Source organism: Abramis brama (assembly GCF_963993115.1).
Source record: "Abramis brama genome assembly, chromosome: 1".
NCBI classification, from domain to species: Eukaryota; Metazoa; Chordata; class Actinopteri; order Cypriniformes; family Leuciscidae; genus Abramis; species Abramis brama.
The window spans coordinates 68,469,239-68,483,997 of NC_139963.1; the positions used below are offsets into that span (position 1 = coordinate 68,469,239).

At 36.3% G+C, this 14,759-nt stretch overlaps 1 protein-coding gene and 2 long non-coding RNA genes across 3 annotated transcripts in view; 2 read left to right on the plus strand and 1 right to left on the minus strand.

Moving 5' to 3' along the window:
• LOC311079114 (uncharacterized protein) overlaps positions 1–9,213 on the minus strand; it is a 65,402-nt gene extending 56,189 nt beyond the window's left edge. The window contains exon 1 of the mRNA XM_084108311.1: positions 8,869–9,213. Within this exon, the coding sequence (XP_083964437.1) occupies positions 8,869–8,920 (52 nt within the window). The 5' untranslated portion in view covers positions 8,921–9,213. The remainder of the gene's footprint in view (positions 1–8,868) is intronic.
• Positions 1,131–3,872, plus strand: LOC311066726. The gene is made up of 3 exons (XR_014603129.1): positions 1,131–1,177; positions 2,235–2,392; positions 3,684–3,872. It is a non-coding gene; the product is annotated as an uncharacterized lncRNA (long non-coding RNA).
• Positions 9,214–11,675: 2,462 nt separating the features above from the next.
• Positions 11,676–13,343, plus strand: LOC311094312. The gene is made up of 3 exons (XR_014608638.1): positions 11,676–11,872; positions 12,887–12,933; positions 13,035–13,343. It is a non-coding gene; the product is annotated as an uncharacterized lncRNA (long non-coding RNA).
• The last annotated feature ends 1,416 nt before the right edge of the window (positions 13,344–14,759 follow it).

Genomic DNA, 14,759 nt, shown 5'->3' on the forward strand with positions numbered 1-14,759 from the left:
CACTGAGTTTCTTGAACAAACATAACATCCAAGTTCTTTTGTCTGATTAGTTCAAAACGTAATGCCCTTTTCGTATATCCCTCGCACCATTCAGATTCAGAGTGCCCATCCTTATCACACTCATTAAAAAGTATATTATCAATGTCAGGCTTCTGTCACTTCTGTTAAGTTCATTTCTTGGTTTTGTGACAGGGCTCTGACACTCCTGGTTTGTCTTGTCTTTGTCTGAGTGTGCGGTTTCGAGCTTACGCTCGTTCTCGTGCGCTCTGTCTTGTCAAGTGAGCGTGCGGTTTCGAGTTCGCACAAGCTGTACGCTCTTCAGTCTGCGTGTGTTGTTGTGTTTTGTGAAGTGTGTGTTTACATCGGCCGCATGCTTTCATGTCATGTTTTGTCTTGTGCTGTGTAGCATTATTACGACCCTATGGTTTGTATTTTGTTATATCTCTGTTGTTTTGTGAGTCTCTGTGTGTGTCTGTCTAGGAACGCCATCTGATTGGTTCCTGCAAGCTGATTGATGCCTTGTCCTGATTGGTGCAGAGTACTTTAAAAGACACGTCATCACTTCCTCTACAGAGAGATCTTGTGTTTGAGCAGAGAGAGTTTGTGATTATAAAGTGCTGAGTATTTTGACTTTTGTTAAGAGTAGTTTTAGAGTTTGAGAGTATTTGAGACTGTGAGTATTGTTTATTTGTTTGTTTGAATTGAAAGACGTTTCCCAGATAGCAATTACATTTGGGCCACATGTGGATATTATCTGGCACATATGGCCTAGATGTGGCATGGCTGAACAGATATGGGCCAAATTGTAGCCATATTTGTTTTGCCATAACTTTAAAATCTGTGGGAAATGCTCTCTTGGTTCACAACTGATTTTGAGGTATATGTCCCAGATAACAACGAACACATGAGGACCATATGTGGTTGAGCTATGGCACACAGTGAGAAACACCGACTTGTGGTAAACATTTGGTTTATACGTGGAAAAACGCAGGAATCCTGAAATCAAGTGCGGCAAACATCCGCCGTTCCACACCTCAGGTTGCTCTGCATCTTCCTTCCTATTGGTGGAGAGACTGCGGCGCGAGTTTGACTCATAGACTGTAAAAAATAGGTTTGACTGCGACGCTGTGCAGCTGACGCCATTTACTCTGCTTTCCTCACGACTGTGTACATTCAGGTAAGTGATGTTTTGGCATTTTAAGGTCATATAATTGAAATATGCAGCATTATGTGTCAATATTGCATGTTATTATGCGTTTAGTTATTCGTTTCATCGAGGAAGGGGTTGAACTAACGTTAGCTAATATTTTCCTCAGTTTACTGCTTACAATAAAGTTTAATGTAGGCTATAGCAGTTCGCTGGTTTGCCGTTTTAAATTAAGATGTTTTTGTTTATAAATCAACAGCACACTGTCGTACACATATAAAATAGTATAGTTTGTCATGTGTAGTAGCCTATTTGTGAATTAAGGCGACGTGGTCCAATGTCAGTGTTACTGATGGTCAAAATACCTAAATCCTAATTTGTGTTCACAATCATTCAACTAATAATATAAAAATGCCAAGAATAAAGACATTAATGCGTGTGCATTATTGTATGTGTCTTTTTATTTAACTCTGAAATATTCAACCAAGACTTTTTCTCTTGACTTTACCCTCTTTAAAATTAAAGTTGTAATGTTAACGTTAGGCTATTAGTGTCAAGTCACAATACCAAAATTATGCCTTTCGATACAATGCCTGATTAAAATACCTAGTTAACATGAACTAATAATGAACTGCACTTCTACAGCATATATTAATGTGTTAATGTTAATTTCAACATTTACTAACACATTCAAATCAAAAATTGTACTTGTTAACTTTAATATGCACTGTGAACTAACATGAACAAACACTGAATTGCTGTTTCTGTTAACTATCAATTAATGGAACGGCCATTCACTGCCATAATAAAGCTTGGAAGAGGCAGGACATTTTTATAATTACTCTGATTTCTAAGGATAGAGATTATATACCATGCTATGGTATACTGTCATACCGCCCAGCCCTAATGTGTGGTATGGGTGGGGCAATGACAATAATTTCCATATTAAAAACCTAGAAAATATGGTTTCAGATGGAAATAGTTTATAGTACATTTTTGAATATAAAAGCACTTTTATTTTAGGGTGGTCTATTTAAATGCATATTTCAACCACTTATACAATGTTTTTTTTCTTTTTTCCTATCAGATTACCTATCTGGGTCTGGTTGGTGGCTTTGACCTGGATAACACCGTGTGGAGAGTGCTGAAAGCCACTTTTACAACTGCTGTGGCACGTTATGAATTGGAGAGAAGTCAATGGGAAGATTGGTGTCCAACGCCTGGTCGTAAAGGAAGTTGTCATTGGTGAGACCTTTTTTAGAAGTCCCTTTTATTTGTATTGCACTTTGCACAATACACAACTTTTCAAAACCGCTTTACAGAACATTGTATTTTTATCTGTTATCTCAGTAATAGTAATAATCACAAATTCATGGTTCAGAGCTTAAAGGGATGGTTCGGAGTAAAATCAACCTATAGGGTCATTTGCACCATGAGATCGAGCCAAACACCAGCGCATGCCTACAACTATCTGTATTTAGTTCATTATCACTGTGTATTTAAAGGGTTAGTTCACCCAAAAATGAAAATTCTGTCAGTAATTACTCACCCATGTTGTTTCACCCCGTAAGACCTTCTGTTCATCTTTGGAACACAAATTAAGATATTTATGATGAAATCTGAAAGATTTCTCACTCCTCCATATGCTTCTCTGTTATTGAAACTTGCCAGCCCAGAAAGTTAGTAAAGACATTGTTAAAATAGTTTAAGAATACAGTGGCTCAACCTTAAGTTTATCAAGTGTTGAGAATATTTTTTGTGCGCAAAACAAGCAAAAATAAAGATTTTATTCAACTCTTCATTTTCCTCTAAGTGAGTTCACGTAGTGTAACAGTGCAGCACTTCTGTGTTGTACATCAGAACGTAGGCTCACGATTGGCCAGCATCCCACACATGACCAGTGTCGGCCAATAGTGAGTCTATGCTCTGACGTACAACCCAGAAGTTGGAAAAACTTGAGGGTAATTACAGACAGAATTTTCATTTTTGGGCGAACTAACCCTTTATGTTCCTCCTTGCATTCAGTACTTGGCCCATTATTGTTTGTGTGTCTCTGCTTCCAAATTGTCTCGCATCATTGCGGATTATCTTGAGTTTATTTTGTGTTAGTAAAAACACTTATTTTTGTAGACTCTGTCTTTGGACTAAAACGTGACATTAATGCTATCTGTGTTGGTGTGTTTTTACATTAGAGTGTGCATGTCTTTAAAAAAAAAAAAAAAAGCAGAATACATGCAGTGCTGTAAATTTTAACCGGTTGTTGGTGCAAAAGTATTCTAAAAATCTAAATAATTTGTCATAAGGAATTATGGTATAATTCTGGCCCACATATTGAAAAATACAATTTGCAATTCCTTTAGAAAATTTATTGGAAAAAAACCTTCATATACTGGTAATTTAGAGGCGTTTAATTTAATAATTGCAATTAAAATATTAAAGGAAATTTACATGAATGATTTTTTTTTTTCATTCACCTGCAGCTCTAGCTTCCAGGTTGTATTGCTGCTAACATTATTTAAATTCTTCTTTATTGCAGGTGCAGTCAGGCAGAATCCCCTTACTGGAAAAGGTCAACACATTGCCAACCCTCATTGGAGACTTCTCTGCACATCAACACACTTCTCAACTCTTTACCTTTCAAGTTTGCTTTAACTTTCTCAATTTCTCTTTAAAGTTCTCTTTACCAAGTTACTGTGATTTATTTGTATTACTCTCATTAGACTAATTGAACAACATTTATACATGCTTTGATCGTGTTTTGAACTTTGGTGTAAAAAATTAACTTTGAATGCTATTTATATTAATTTGTATTCTTAAATGTTTTCAACTGAATTCTACTTAAAATAAGTACAACTGAGTAGCTGTAATTCTATGTATTCTTAAATGTTTTCAACTGAATACTACTGTAATTATTAAATTCAACTCTGTTGCTGTAATATTTATTTTTATGAAATGTTTTCAACTGAATACTACTGTAATTATTATTTAACTCTTGCTGTAATTTTATTTATTTTTATGAAATGTTTTCAACTGAATATTAGTGTAATTAAGTACAACACTTTAGCTGTAATTATTTAAATGCTTGTCAAAATAAATAGTTTTGAGTACATTTGTTGAGTGTTTAATTTACCTGTGAGTTAATAAGACTTTAAATACTGTCAGCTGCATGTGGGCCACATAAGGGCCGTTAGATTTTAACAGAACTCAACCATACTAAAGTTGCATACCAGGCCCACATATGGGCCACATGAAATTGTAGTATTTGGCTCATGCTTGGTGGAGTTATGGCAGTCCTTTGGTTCAGTTCTGGCAAAGGAGATGTGGGCCATATCTGGGCCGGCAAACATAAACTAATCTGGGCCACAGCTCAGCTGTTTATCTGGCCCACATCTTTGCAAAAGGAAATTTGCTGACTGGGTTGTATCTGAATTTCTTTGTTGGTATATTTGACCCTTTGCCTGTTTCTTACACTGATTTGGACTTTTCAGTTTGTTTGCCTGATTGTAAATAAATTGTAAATACTGATTTTTTTTTTTTTGGGGGGGGGGGGCATTTTTGTTTATTGTAAACTGTTTGATCTGTTTTTGGTTAGGGAGTCAGGTTTACAGATTGTATTCTTCTTTTCTATTTTTTTTTCTATTATTTTACAATAATACTACGCATGTTCTAAAGAGAGAAACCCGTAATTTAGAGCGTAAATGGAAACAAACTAATTTAGAGGTCTTTAGAATCGTGTGGAAAGACAGTATGTCACGTTATAAAAAGGCCCTAAAAGCGGCCAGGGCTGAGCACCTCCGCAAACTAATAGAAAACAACCAAAACAATCCTAGGCTTCTATTTAACACCGTGGCTAGACTAACAAATAAACAGACGTCACCCGAACAAAATATCCCGTTACAGTTTAGTAGTAATGATTTCATGAACTTCTTCACTGAGAAAATAGAAAACATCAGAACCACAATTGTAAACGTTCAATCCTCAATCGCGCCTTATAATTCTGCCTCAATTATCCCCCCGCAAGAACAATTACAGTGCTTTACAACTATAGAACAAAAAGAGTTAAATAAACTTATCACTTCATCTAAAACAACAACATGTTTATTAGATCCTATACCAACTAAACTACTGAAGGAAGTGTTACCTGTAGTGGAAGAGCCTCTCCTCAATATTATTATCTCATCTTTATCTTTAGGTCATGTTCCAAGAACATTTAAACTGGCAGTTATAAAACCTCTCATTAAGAAACCACAATTAGATCATAATAATCTAGCAAATTATAGACCCATTTCAAATCTACCTTTTATGTCTAAAATACTAGAAAAAGTTGTGTCCACTCAACTGGGCTCTTTCTTGCAAGAAAATTATATCTATGAAAAGTTTCAGTCAGGATTCAGGCCGCATCATAGCACTGAAACTGCACTCGTTAAAATCACAAATGATTTACTCTTAGCTTCTGACCAAGGCTGTATCTCAATACTAGTTTTACTTGATCTTAGTGCTGCGTTCGATACTATAGATCATACAATACTCTTAGATCGACTACAAAATTATACTGTTCAAGGACAAGCATTAAGCTGGTTTAGATCATACTTATCTGACCGCTACCATTTTGTCTATTTAAATGGAGAAAAATCGATCATAATTCCAGTAAACTATGGAGTGCCGCAGGGATCTGTGATGGGCCCTCTGTTATTCTCAATATATATGATGCCACTTGGAAATATTATAAGGAAACATGGAATTAGTTTCCATTGTTATGCTGATGACACTCAAATATATATTTCATCACGGCCGGATGAAAACGCTAAATTATCCAAATTGACAGAGTGTGTTAAAGATATAAAAGATTGGATGACGCGTAATTTTCTTTTATTAAATCCAGACAAGACAGAGGTAATACTTATCAGTTCAAAAAAACGCCCACAGAACCTCTCACAATACAACTTTGACATCGTAGGATGTCCTGTTACTTTATCCTCTACAGTAAAAGACCTGGGTGTTATACTCGATTGTAACCTGTCTTTTGAAAATCATATTTCGTATGTTACAAGAACAGCCTTTTTCCACCTTAGAAACATTGCTAAGCTACGTAACATGCTATCAGTTTCTGATGCAGAAAAGCTAGTTCATGCATTCATGACCTCGAGACTAGATTACTGTAATGCTTTATTAGCGGTTGTCCTGCATCCTCAATAAACAAGCTACAGTTAGTCCAAAATGCCGCTGCTAGAGTTCTTACTAGATCAAGAAAATATGATCATATGACACCGATTTTATCATCACTACATTGGTTACCTATAAAGTTCCGTATTAATTATAAGGTATTGCTACTGACTTATAAAGCCCTAAACGGCTTAGCTCCAGTCTATTTAACGGATCTTCTATCGCCGTATAATCCATTGCGCTCTTTAAGATCAATAAATTCAAGGCTTTTGGTCATACCTAGGATATCCAGATCAACCAAAGGAGGGAGAGCATTTTCACATTTGGCTCCGAAACTCTGGAATAGCCTTCCTGATACTGTTCGTTGCTCGGACTCGCTCTCCCAGTTTAAAACTAGATTTAAGACGCATCTTTTCGGCCAGGCATTCATATAATATTGTTAATCTCACAGTTTCAAACTACAATTCGGCCTCTAGTTCATAAATGCCAGAGGAGAACTGGCCCCCGACTGAGCCTGGGTTCTCCCAAGGTTTTTTTTTCTCCATTAGGTCACCTGATGGAGTTTTAGGACACCATTAGGTCACTTGATGGAGTTTTCGGTTCCTTGCCACTGTTGCCTTTGGTTTGCTCAGTTGGGGATATTTTGGGGATATTTAATTTTATTCTATCAATCAATAAATTCTACTAGAAACAAACTTTGTTGTATTATTTTATTTTAATACTGTGAAGCCTCTTTGATACAATCTGTATTGTGAAAAGCGCTATACAAATATACTTGATTTGATTTGATTTGATTTGATTTCTTTTGGGTTAGGGTTTAGGAAAGAGGTTTAAAGACAAGGTTGTTTTGTTTGTTATTTTGGCCTAGTCAGCTCCTGAATCAAAAGTCCCAAATTAAGTAAATTGACCTTTGTTCAGATACCCTGCATATTTCTGAGTCTTTTATGTTGCACTCTTTTCCCCTAGATGGGGTGTAACACATGCAGCTTGTGTATTACATTAGTTGTGTGCTTTCATGTTCTGTTCTGTGTGAACATGTGGCTTATGAGTGTTCTCATTATCTGCTTGTTCATGTCTCGTTTTGTGTAAGCACATGGCCTGTGATTTTTGTTTTACTGACCATGTGCTTTTGTCCTTGTCATGTTTGGTGTGAGCACATGGCTTGTCATGTGTTTCCTTGTGGAAATTAATTCCTTGTGGAATTAAAATACGATTTTAAAAATTAAAAACTTTTTAGTTTTAAAAAGTGCTTCATCCCTCATCTCAGTGTCCAAACTCTCTTCAGCCTCAATAGATTCTGCCATATACATCATCATGTGATACATCAGTTTCATTTTCTACTTTGTCTGCACTAATCATTGTGTCTCTGACATGTTCCTTTACACTCTCCACATCTTCCTCATCCTCAGCAGTCTCACTTCTCCCAGCTTCCACATGCATCTTCCCCAGCAGAAGCGGCACTGGTCCCAGCTTCAGCACTCCCACCACCCATCCTTTCATTATCTAGCCTACAGTTTCAGCATCATTAGCTCTACATGCACTTAATGTGGCCCTCCTTTCCACATCGGAAACATTTCAAGATATCAGAGGAGGCAGAAACTACATACAGTATTTAAACCCACACTGTAAAACCCAACAAGTTAACTCAACTCAAACCGATTAAGGAAACTGATTGCAGCAAACCATTTAAGTTAAAAAAAAAATACATATGAGTATTGTGAACTTATATATATTGATATTATATATATGACTCAATATATATAAGTTCACAATACTCATATGTATTTATTTTTAAACTTAAATGGTTTGCCGCAATCAGTTTCCTCAATCGGTTTGAGTTGAGTTAACTTGTTGGGTTTTACAGTGCATCGATTCTAAAGAAAGCCACATTCAAATCATCTGCATCGTTCTTTAAAACCCTATAAACCTGTCGTCTAAAACAAACAACATGCTTAATATTTACAGACAAACGGGATCTTTTTCATTTGGCACACTACTTTACCATGCCTTGAAAGCTCTGTAAGCAAGAGTTCATCTTTAATGAACGGGGGAAAATTGTACAAAACTTTTTCCGCTGGCTGAAGCAGCAGCATTACGGTAGTAAAGGTGTCTAACAACCCATTCTGTACGATACTGTTTAATTTTTCAATAGTAGGCATATAAAAAAATCCAATCATACGAGAAGCTGATAATATACTATTGAAACCAACAGCTTATCCTACAGCCAAAACGCATTGTTCAACTTCCACCGAAACATTAATCTCTTCGAGTTTGACACCGTGTCTATGCGACATCCGGTCTAAATTCACCCGCTCTGAGGACGCCATTACCACACAGCAAACGCTGGAAAGGGGATTTTCTATCAAAAGAAAAAAACAAAAAGACAAAAAAAACTCTACCTAGCCTGTTATACAATCCCAAAATGACACTTAGAAAAGTTTAAGTAGAAACAGTGAGAGAGAGAGAGAGAGAGAGAGAGAGAGAGAGAGAGAGAGAGAGAGAGAGAGAGAGAGAGAGAGAGAGAGAGAAATATAGTTATAATATAATAGGCTACGTACCATCAGCGATCATCAGCAGTGCTGACATCAAAACAAAGCTCGTCTGGTGCATCTTTAAATGCTAAATTAAACCAAAAAGATTATGACATTTAGCTATAAATTACCACAAATATAGATGTTTCGCTGAGGGAAGCTCATGTTCGTGAAATGCCCGCAGAACCGTTACTTTCACTTATGAAAGTTCACTTGTATTATCAGGAAGTCTAACTTACTGAAATACAGGCAGTGTAATAAACACATACTCATATGATCAATCCCAGAGAGAGTTATCATGTCTTTATAACAGAGCATCACCAAACTACGGTTTCCCACTGGTCACTCCAGCCGCAGTTTAAAAATACACGGTCAAGACAGATTATTTGAAAAGAAGAAGAAGAAAACTGTGCGCATATTACTATGATTACGGTAATGTCAGGAACAGCGGAGAGAGAGAACGCGCTTTCAGGAGTGAGTAATATAACAAGATGTCATGTTCTCAGATTGTTTTGTAGGCTATACTTCTCCTGTGTTGAACGCGCTTTCAGGATTGAGTAAGACAGTTGTGTTCTCTTTGAATAATGCTTTTCTTTTTTTAGTCTTTAAAGGGACAGTTCTGTCATCATTTACTCACCCTCAAGTTGTCCTAAACCTGTGTGAATAACTAAACAGTTGATGGACCCTGTTGACTTCCATAGTATTTTTATCCTATTTTCTCCAAAATATTGTGTTCAGCAGAAGAAAGTTCATACAGGTTTGGGTGAGTAAATGATGACAGAATTATTTTATAAGGTCATCTTTCAAATCATTGTTTTATGTAGATAAAATCAACAGACAAAAATAAAGTACATATTCTTTCAAAAGATCTCAATTGCTTTTTGTTTTAATGCATTTTTATACATTAAGCTTTAACGTTGAAATCCAATAACAAAATAAGTTTTAAGAAAAGAAGAAAAAAAGAAAAGATAATTAGTTTATGTTAAATAATATGCCTTTATTGCACGCCAGAGGCCTATAGAGCCCGTAATGCTGGTATAGAAAAATGACTGATGATATGAATGAGGGGATATCCCATACCATGAAAATCTATAACTAATGAAAAAGCTTCAACGTTTAAGCAAAAATAAAATCAGAAATAGCCTTTCACTGTCAGCGCTCCTGCTCGTGTGATGAGAGATGCCTCAGTCCGGTTCCAGTCGCCTTCATCCATGCACGCCATAATCTCTGTTATTGATATGACAAAATAGAGCAGATGAATAAAACGAGTGTTTAGTAACTTCTTTTCAATGTGTGTTTTTTATGATATTGTAACTGTCAACTGTTGTTTATTCAGGTAAGCAAATCCAAATAACACTCAACAATCACTATAATAAAGAAGAGGGATATAAAAGAGTTGAGTAACTGAACTTCATTTCTACATTTACCATTTAAGTATCATTTTGGGAATAGATTTTACTCCTTACAATTACATCTTAACAAGAGAGACTAATTAAGAGTACTGTGAGGCGCTTCAGATAAAAGGCATTTGTTACATGAGAATTATGTTTTATATTCTGGCTGTGCTTCATTTGGGAATTATTGATTATTTTTATCTCTTTCTTGTTTCCAGTTCTTTTATAAAAAGCCTGGGAAAAAGTCTGCATTTTTCAGAGTTTGATGGATGAGTCCTGCTCGTGATAACGCTTCTGCCGTGGCTCTTCTTTATCATTACAGGTAAGTGTTTCTCTGTGATTCAGTCACACATCAGTGACGTGTCTGTGTGATGAAATAGAGTTTAATCAGATTAGCAGTGTTTGTTTCAGACACTCGACCTGAAAACTATAACATCAGGATAGTGTGTGTGTCAGTGAAGCGTAACATTAGTGAAGTCACGGCTCTATACATTATTTAAATCCATTTCATATCAGTAATTTAATAAGGTATCCTTAAATCAGACAACAATCAGTCACACACAGGGAATAATCACATTAAAGATTTGTGGAGACAATAAATGTGTAAAACATTAAAACATCATTAGCCTCTTTGTAACGTGAGTGTTGCTTACATTGAATCAAAGGCTGAAAATCATAGGGAAAATTCATCATTCATAATTCGCACAGTTTATGAAATAATTTGTGTGTGTGTGTGTGTGTGTGTGTGTGTGTGTGTGTGTGTGTGTGTGTGTGTGTGTGTGTGTGTGTGTGTGTGTGTGTGTGTGTGTGTGTGAGAGAGTCTGTGTGTGTATGTTAATTTCTTGTTTCTTGTTATCGTATTGGCCTCATTCATGGGAAAGCTCGGTGAACGGATAAGTGCTATATTTGAGGTTCTGTTTGACTTAAGGTTTGATATTCTGCCTTCATTACTATTCATTCTCCTGTTTTACGCACTTGGATCTGCCAGTGGAGGTGAGTTCAGCTTTATAAACTAAAGTAATCAAATAGTTCCAATATTGAATGCATGCAACTCTTTATTCATTTAATTTGAAGTGTCGTTCAGTCATTTTAAACCAGAGGCGCTATCAATTAGATCATATAACCTGTGCTAAAGTGCAGACGAGCTGAAGAAAATGATTATGTAAAATGAGGAAAAGATAGCAGGCACTTGATTCATACAGTTACAATTCTTCCATAATCCATAATCCAATATAGTTCACCTCAAGGAAGAAATATTCTGATCAACATTCTTATTTTAATTAATATTTACTTTTGTTCATTAAGCAGATGCTTTTATCAGAAGTGACTTTTACAAATGATGGATACAAGCCGTTCATTATAAAGAGGCAAATAAACAAATGCAGTGCTCGTAGTTTCAGAGAATAATACACCTGCATTATATTAATGTGGAGGAATTACACCACACTAAAACATGATATGGCTAATAACTGATAGTTTGCATTGTTACAGTGTTGTTTAAATGTTGAAATATGAATGTTTCCTCTGTTCTGTCTCAGTTAATGGTAAAGGTGCAATAGGAGATCTGAGGATCGTCGTGTTTCCCTCTGAATGTCTCTGTTTCTTACTCCTGCTGATTGTAATAGTATCTGCACCCTGTAAGTATAAACCTCAAGTACAATCATTTCAGACAATCAGTTAAACGAAGAGTTAAAATAAAATAAAGACTGTCATACCAAACGTACAGGTTGAGTTAAAGGACCAGAGACGGCATGGAAAATAAACATTAAATGTCAATATGTCATAAAATGTTTGCTTATGTGTATTCTGTAGGGCGAAAACAATTTCTGCACTGCTTAAAGTGTCAGTTTTGTTATAAAATACATATTTAATTGAGTTTGTGAGGTTTTATGTGTAACAAAATCTGCATGTTCTCTCCATACATCAAAGAGGTATCCTGGGATGAAATGGGAACAACATAACATTTTTAACACAGATAAAGTGGTTATATTGTGAATATACATTTTATTTAACATGTGAAATTTAATCAAATTGTTTAAAATTATACATCTTTTATAAAAAAAATGTTTTTTTTTATTCGTCGGTTACTCCAGTGTCCAAAAGCATACTAATACAGCCTCAAACATACACTGAGGGGAAAAAAGGGAGAAAAAGAAACACATAAAAAATAGTATCATGTCAGGCAGAAGAGTAGATATACACAGTAGAGTACAGACGGTCAGGAGAGGTTACCGACACAGTGAGGTGTCCATATATGCCAGAAGTCTTTACACTATTGACGCGTGTCAGACGTGAGTTTCTCGAGGGGTAGTAATGCAGACACTTGAGACATCCACATTTTAAGAAGAAGGCACCTGAGGGGATGACCACAACAGCAATATACATTTCTTTGTCAGATAAATGTGTTTAGCATGAGAGTCTAACATCGATAACAGATACAGTTCCTAAGAGAAACTAAACTGCAACTTAAGGAGCTCTTGTAGGAAGTTATGTATTTTGGTCCAGAAAAGGATGATTTTATAATATTTTAAGACAGAACTGTGTCCCCCAACTTTAAGAAAAGGGAGAATTAAGCTTCCACATCATGTGTGCTTGAACACTTCCTAAATAATCCACTGACTGTCTTTACTGGCTTTGCTCTGAACACACAGGGATTCAGACTCCAGACACCGGATCAGAGCAGAATCAGAGTCCTCAGGTGAGCGTCCTTATCAAGTCTCAGTCTGAGACCCGAGACTGTTTACTTCATGTTAAACTGATGTCCCATTGTTTAAAGTGCATGTCCTGTCCTGAACACAGCCTGAAGCTGGATCTGGTGGACCTCCAGCCACTGGATCAGACCACAACTCAGAGTCACATGAAATGAAAGCTCTCATGAAGAATGAAGATCAGGAGACTGGAGCCAGTGGAGAAACTCAGCCGGAGTCAGTGGTGACACACACACATAAGCAGTAATGACAGAAAAAGACTGTTAATCCCACACACACTGATGTTTAGTCAGTTAATTAATGTTAAAATTAATTAATTGTGTGTTTAATCCACACACACAGCTGTGACCGTGTTACATCAGTGTTACTGCGCAACTGCCGTTTGTGATGCTGTGTTGCTGCGTGTTGCTTAGCAACCTCTTCGGAAATGCTTGGCGGAGGAATCAATGCGTTATAACGTTATTTTTTTTTGTTGTTGTTGTTGCGGTGTTTATTTTATTAATTAAATAAATATTAAAATTAATATTTTTATGGAGTAACCGTTTTATAAAAGCAATAAGCGCCTTAAGCCGTGTTTTACAGTGAATTGAGAACAGCTAAGGGGGTTTTACTCCGCGTCGTGCCAAACAACGTCCCTGAGCTGTTCTAAATCCACTGTAAAACACGGATTCAAGGGGCTTATTGCTTTATTTTACTTTAATTAAATATTATTGTTTTGTTTTGTTTTATTCTTTGTGTTTTCTTGTGTTTGCTGTTGTGTAAATATGTTTAATGAACTGTTTAGTAACACCTTTGATGTGTATTACTCACACACACTTGATGATTACAGTTCACACTGATTCGTGGAAGCGACAAAGAATTCTGAATTATACATTTTTAAGGCCAGACAAGTAGTTTATTGAGATCAATTTGTAAAGAAAGACTACATGCCTGCGCACATACATATTCAAACGCGCATACCTATAGACTAAACACGTAATACGCATGTGCACGCCGTCAGTGTTTTCACAGATTCGCGTTTTTGAAGTTTACACGGAGATGATAACGGTTTTCAAAAAATTTCACCGCTTGCACCTTGAACCTGTTTCAAAGTTTGGTGACAAGGTGACTTGACACTCACACTCACACACACGGTTTATACAGTACACAATTATTTTAGCAAAAAAAAAAAAATTCTGTAATTCACCTAAATGTAATTTTCACGTCCCAAAGGTTGTAGTAAATTCCTAATGGCCCGAGGAGAATATGAGCCCATGTGCAAAAGGAATTGTGGATTTTCTATTAGATATTATATTTTCAGCATCTATCATGTTGTTGGTTGTAGTGCGTATGTGAGCTGGATCACATGAGATTCAGGTTCACAGCCTCTTGAACGTTATGAAATGCTCATTTTAGTGGTGTTTGGTGCTGAGATTTAATTATTAGGGATGTTTCTATTAGCCCTCATGTTGGGTTGAGCAAGCGATTGCTTTTGCTCCATCAGAAATATAGAGAAGAGACACCACTGGTTAGTTTGTATATGTATTCTCCACCATTAAAACAAAAAAAAATGAAATAAAAAATGAATCTAAAGCGTAGAGCCGAGTTTCACCAGTAACACAGAGATGAGAACATGATTGTAATGGCTTCACTGCAGGGTTCACATCTCCAGCCTCGCGCTCACTGAGAGAGAAACTGCCCTGAACCATCAGGAGGAAAACAGACGCTCTGACTTTACAAACCTGCTTCTCGCTCCAGATGCAGAAGTGAAACATCATGTGTTAGAAAACTGAAGTGAAAATCACAAACTGTGCATTTATATTTCTGAGCAACATTT